Raw genomic sequence first — 5,960 nt, 5'->3', positions numbered from 1 at the left:
CTGGTTTTGAACTCCTGAGCTCAAACAATCCGCCCGCCTCGGCCTCCCAGAGTGCTAGGATTACAGGCATGAGCCACCGTGCCCGGCCTACATATATATTTTTCATACAGATTCTTGCTGGGTTGCCCAGGCTGGACTCAATATATATTTTTGATACAGATTCTTGCTGTGTTGCCCAGGCTGGACTCAAACTCCTAGATGCAAGCAATCCTTCTGCCTCAGTCCCCCAAGTAGCCGGGACTGTTACAGGCAGGTAGGATTATATCTATGCTTCATGTCAACTTTGTTTATGCCATTCATTTGACTCCCTTCATTTAGGGCTGTGGTATTCATATCTTTATACCACCCCTCCAAGCAGTCAGGATTACTCTTGAAGTCCACTTCCTCAGGCTGGTCAAGTCCCCACTTGGCTTAAGGGGAGAATGCTAGTCCTTCCTTTCAGGGTACCCCTTTTTTTTCTTTAGGTTTAAAAACTTACTTGCCAACATGGTTTAGCTTCAATTTCTGATATTCCTATTTTCTCATTCACAAGTTCAATATTTTCCTGCATTTTCACTGTTTTTTCCTTGTAAAAATGCAGAGCTCCTGGCTTTTCCAATATATCCCTGAAGAATTGACTAAGTATCTGATAGCTCCTGCTAAAAATAATCAGTTCTCTCATTCTCATTAGAATCCTAAATTCTACCCCATTCTTGATTATTTTCACTAAGCTTCCTTCTTTTCCCACCTCCCCCAACTTTCCCCTAGGGATGGGATCTCACTATGTTGCCCAGGCTGGTCTTGAATTTCTGGCCTCCCAAAGTACTGGGATTACGGGCATGAGCCACCATGTCCGGCCTAAGCTTGCTTTTTCGTAAGTTTTTAACCAACTTTACTCTTTTAGAAAGATTAAAATTCAGACCAGAAGCTAGTGGTTCATTTTCCCTTGACCTGCCCCCCCAAAATCATTCATACAATAATATAACATTTTAATATTTTCTTTTCAGGGAAAAAATGTATGTGTATTAGAGCAAGAACCACATATATTTCACTCAGGAAGGGTAAGTCTGTTTCCCCATAATCAATAGCTCCTATGGAGCTTCTCCTTCGCTAGGTACTGTGCTGGGATCTGACATGTGGCCAATTTTGTCAAATGAAGGTTTCTTAAAGTGACAATAAAATATTTTGTTTTTTAAAAGCTTAAGACTTAAGTTTTGTGAATTTCTACAGGTAAGTTTTGAGTATTGATTTACTTCATATAAGATTTAATCAGTGAATAAAGGATACACCCATTCCAGCTTGAGCCTCTTGGTTGGAAGTTCTACTTTTGCTTCCAAATTGTAAGAATCCACTTGATCTTTGGGCATGTACATGGTAACAGGGCGTCCACGAAGAAACATTTTTACATAGCCTTCTTCTACAAAAAGAACAAAGAGTCAGGAAGACACCTCAGTGCCCAGCAAACCTGTAACAAATGTCATATCCTCTCTAGCCTTTCAATGTCAAAGTGAAAACTTGGCCCTTACGTCATTTCTAATTCACATCCTAGAGAAAAAATAACTAACACATAAAATCACACACTTTGAAACAAAAGTTTGCATCTTGTTTGCTTTTGACATTTCAGTTACTTAGTACAGGAGATATATAAGAAATTGTAAAAGGCAGAAAAGAACTAGAATCCAACAATTATTTTCCATGAGATTTTAGTGCTTACGTTTTGTCATCAGAAGGGGAAAAAAATCCACCCCAAAAAATTACAACACGAGAAATCTGCTTAAATTTTTTATTGAGTTCAATGTATACATAATCTCAATATTAAATATTATAAAATATCTTTCAATATTTAAATTGGTTTTTATATTGCAATGTAAAAATATATCTTTATATATCTTTTATATTGGACAATTCTTTCCAGTGTAAAGAACACAAACCAGCAGCAGTGCATGCTAGGATGCATGCAAAAAGGAAAATGCTCAGAGAGAAGCTAGAAACGGAAAACAAAAGAATAAAAGACCCATTAGAGAGAGAAATCAGGAAGCAAAACTTTCTAGAACAAACATTTCTATAATGAAGTCACTTTTGATATTTCAATAAATTATAGGGACAAAAACAAATACTAATAATATATTGACATGGGCAACTCCTAGACCTTAAAAAAGAAACCCAGCTTGGGTGTTCTGACTGGAGTGTTCAGGATACAAGAGCAAAGGAAATATCTCGTGAGCTCCTGATGAATTCTGTTCAGATTCAGAATTCGCTGAATTCTGATGCTTCACTGCAGACTAAAGGACCCAGCCTTAATGGCATTTAAACTGGGCAGTTGGAACCAGGGATATCTGTATACAACTTAAAAAAAAAAAAATCATCTACAGAGAGGAAATTGGTAAGGAAAAGTCATAAAAGAATTACGGTACTGTAAGTACCACGTTTACAAATTAGTCTTGTAAGTCTTATTGCTAAGGATTTCCAAACAACGCCACATGCAGTACCACTTGGAAATTACAAGGCCATCCCCATTTTGTGTTACTGTGTGCGTGCACTGCAGGTCTTAAACTCATGCATGTGACACTCTCTTCACACTGCGTATTAAGTTTGACTTTAAGTGAGAACCACGGAGGCATTCGTCCATGCATACGTGTGCCAGTTTCGCTGTCCCACTGATCCTCCACCAGGCTGGCGCCGACCTCCCCCGCTGCACCAGGGCCAGCCCATCTGAGGGTCCCTCCCTGCAGGCTCTCTTATCGTGTCTGGGGTCAGCTCACACATTGCAGCCAAACCCATCACGGCCCAAACTGGATTTTATGGGGTCCTTCCTCCACGCTGATTCCTTCGCTTGCTCTGCTACTTGTTGGGTACAGCAAGACTCGCTGCCCTGCTCCGCTCTCCCCTCGCAGGACCCCAGCGGCCACGGCCACCCCATGGGGAACGCAGGCTGCCCCATCTCTGTGCCTCTGCTCACGCTGCTCTCCTTGAAAGCCTCTTCTGCTCCTTAACCCCTCACCCAGATCTAAGCTCACCTGACTGTGTCTACCACACCTGAAGAATCTAAAAGCACCCAAGAGACGGACATTGAAAAGAGGGGCCAGAGCGATGGAGGGGGAAATCAAATAAAAGGCGATTCCATCAACTCTCCTTGCAAGGGATGAACCAATCCTTCTGGAAAACTTGCAAAATGTACGCAAGGAACAAAGATGCTATAACGCCATGTCCATGACACACAAAAGGCCACTGTGGATGCACACGATTGCTGTGTGTGAGGTATCTACTTGAGCACACTGCAGCATGTACTGGGTAAGGATTCTTATGATTGAGGCTTGCTTACTGCACAACTTAAAATACTGGACTAGGCAAAAAAGCACTAAATTTAGCCTTGGCACTGTTTCGTACTGGTAATTCAGACAGGCTACATCTAAAATAAAAATGCAGCCAGGGAAGCAATGTTTTTTCCAGGCATGTTAGGATAACGGCACACACAACCACCAAACCCAAAGGCACTAGTCGGGAGAGGCCAGCAGCAGTGCAGGGTACCATGTCAAACGGTGGGACATCCAGGGGTAGCCCTATAGCTCTCTTAAGGTTTACAGAGATGAAAAAAATTCCTGCGATCAGCCAATAATCAATGAAGATCCAAATGATAGCCACTTATTAAAGCCCATCCAAGGAAATGCTCAGGGATGCTTTTAACTTAAAATAAATCAGAGTGGTTTGCATCACAAAAACATTTTCATACAAGGAGAGTATCTGTTTGCCTGTATGAAAAAAGTTTCTGTAGCCTGGGTAACAGCTTTGCTCAGAGAGCTATGAGGTTTCAGAAATGCTGCCTACCTTTGCAGTGTGTCACCCGGCGTTTCCCTTGTGATTTCGGAGACAGAGACAGAAGGGCTAGATGAAGAGATGGGGAGTACTGCAAGTGTGACTGGCCTGCCTGCTCCCAGAGCCCACGCTGGCTCTCGGCGGGAGACCTGCCCTGCCCCCCATAGTAAGATCCAGACACAGCTCAGGGACTCTGACAAGCGCACACCATGTGGCCCTGGGCGCTTAAGGCAATTACCTTTTCAGTGAGTAATTTCATGCTTCCTGAGAATGAAATGAACACTAACGCACATGCTGATAAATACAAAAGTTTGACTTTTATGTTTTAATTCTGAATTTAAGAAAAAACACCAGAAACATTAAAATTAAATAAATTTATGTAATCAATTACATACTTGTCCAATTTTTTGCATTTTAAATGCATTTTTAAATAAGGTTAAGATGCCAAAAAAACCAGCATCTACCTTATTAAAAGACGTGTTAAGAAAAGATCTACAGAAAGGTATATATGAACTATTAGTTTGCGGTTTAGGAGATCATAGGCAGAAAAAGAAAAGCTACTTTTAGAACAAAGTTATATAACTTGATGCATCAGAAACTTTCCCTTGAAGAGAAATGCAAATGCTGGTGACAGAATACAGTTAGTAAGGAAGGAATAGCCAAGGCAACAGAAGTCTTTCAATCTAGAAATTCCATTACCACATAGATGGTGGCATTCTACTCTCTCCCTTGCTGTCCTGTCTTAAATCGGTTTAGCGGGGTAAGTGAAGGGTTTGGTCTTTATGACCGTGTAACAGGTGGGCCTGCTGTCACTATCAGAGCCGTTGGTACCTAGGACCTAGCTGCCAGCTCTCCACCTGGTCCGCACAAACACCAAAACTGCCGAAACAGCTGCATCTTATCCATCCCCCAAGTTCTGAGGAAGTGAGTGAGGGGACCCAGATGAAAATGAAATCAGACTTACCTGCACTGAATATGGGCTCCTTGGGTTTGCTGTGAAAATAAACCAAAAACAGTTTTTAAAGGGCACCTTGGGTGTTTAATCTCATCCACTTAAGACTTCACAGCCATTCGCTGCAGCAGTTGGCCACACGTTAACAGGAAAAGCAAACCGATTTTCCCACAAAACGAACATGCATAAATAAAAATGTCCAAAGCTAGGTGCAAGAGTTTATAATCCTAACTTTATCGCCAGAGTTGTGCTTTCCATGAAAGAGCAAGTAAGTGTTCCGGGGAAAAATTTTGGTTAATCAAGACAGGAACGGCCCTGTCTAAATGTGTGAAAAGGGTTGTTTTTCTCCCCCACACGTTTCTGACAGATTATTTAAAGAACTTATTTAGAACTATCAAATTCCTGACAAAAGATCTTTTGGGTGAGGACTTGAGAGCTCACCTCCTAGGTGGGCGACTGCTCTGAGGAAGATGGGGGGAGGGACAGAGAAGCAGGGAGAAGGGAGCTCAGCCACCTCATGGGGACACCGCTGCTGACTCCAGCCACCCCGGGCGCCCAGCACTAACAGGCTGAGAACACACCTGGGACCGCACCTGGGAAACCAAACCCACAAAGCCGCAGACGGACGGAGGTCGCCCCTAGGGGCAAGTGTCCCACAAGGAAAGCTTCCACAAGGGGTCCCCAGGTACAGAAGGAGAGGAGGGCCATGGCTGCAGGCCCACTGCTTCCCATCAGAGGCACCCCTCGAAGACTGCCGCTTGTGGGGAGACGGTGCCATCTCCGTTCCAGACCGGGACAGGGATGCTCAGGGAACACAGGGAGTCTGAATGGCAACCGAGCCGAGTCTTGGAGACGCCAAAGTTCATTCTGTTCTCCACACACCACCCAGATCCCCCGACTTCCTCCTCCTCCTTTAAGACATGGAGCGAGATGCAGGACACCGGTGAGAGCCATGAGGTGTGCCGGTTTCATCATCACTCCTTAAATGTTGCTGGAAGCACACATGCATTTTTTGTTGTGCATATTTAAAAAAAAAAAACTGGCCGGGCGCAGTGGCTCAGGCCTATAAACCTAGCACTCTGGGAGGCCGAGACAGGCAGATCGTTTGAGCTCAGGAGTTTGAGGCCAGCCTGAGCAAGAGTGAGATCCCGTCTCTACTAAAAAACTAGAAAGAAATTAGCTGGACAACTAAAAATATATATAGAAAAATTAGCCG

The 5,960-nt window shown here is 43.4% G+C and overlaps 1 protein-coding gene across 1 annotated transcript in view; it reads right to left on the bottom strand.

Moving 5' to 3' along the window:
• Positions 1-5,960, bottom strand: part of EML1 (echinoderm microtubule associated protein like 1) — a 49,053-nt gene that overhangs the window by 32,358 nt on the left and 10,735 nt on the right. Inside the window, exons 2-3 of the mRNA XM_012650108.1 lie at positions 4,757-4,785; positions 1,267-1,396 (exon numbers count right to left, since the gene is read on the bottom strand). Coding sequence (XP_012505562.1) covers positions 1,267-1,379 — 113 coding nt within the window. The 5' untranslated portion in view covers positions 1,380-1,396; positions 4,757-4,785. The remainder of the gene's footprint in view (positions 1-1,266; positions 1,397-4,756; positions 4,786-5,960) is intronic.

This window comes from Propithecus coquereli, unplaced genomic scaffold (genome assembly GCF_000956105.1).
Source record: "Propithecus coquereli isolate 6110/MARCELLA unplaced genomic scaffold, Pcoq_1.0 Scaffold310, whole genome shotgun sequence".
In the NCBI taxonomy this organism is placed as follows: domain Eukaryota; kingdom Metazoa; phylum Chordata; class Mammalia; order Primates; family Indriidae; genus Propithecus; species Propithecus coquereli.
Note: the sequence above shows the minus strand (reverse complement) of the source record. Positions and strands in the feature narration are given on the sequence as shown.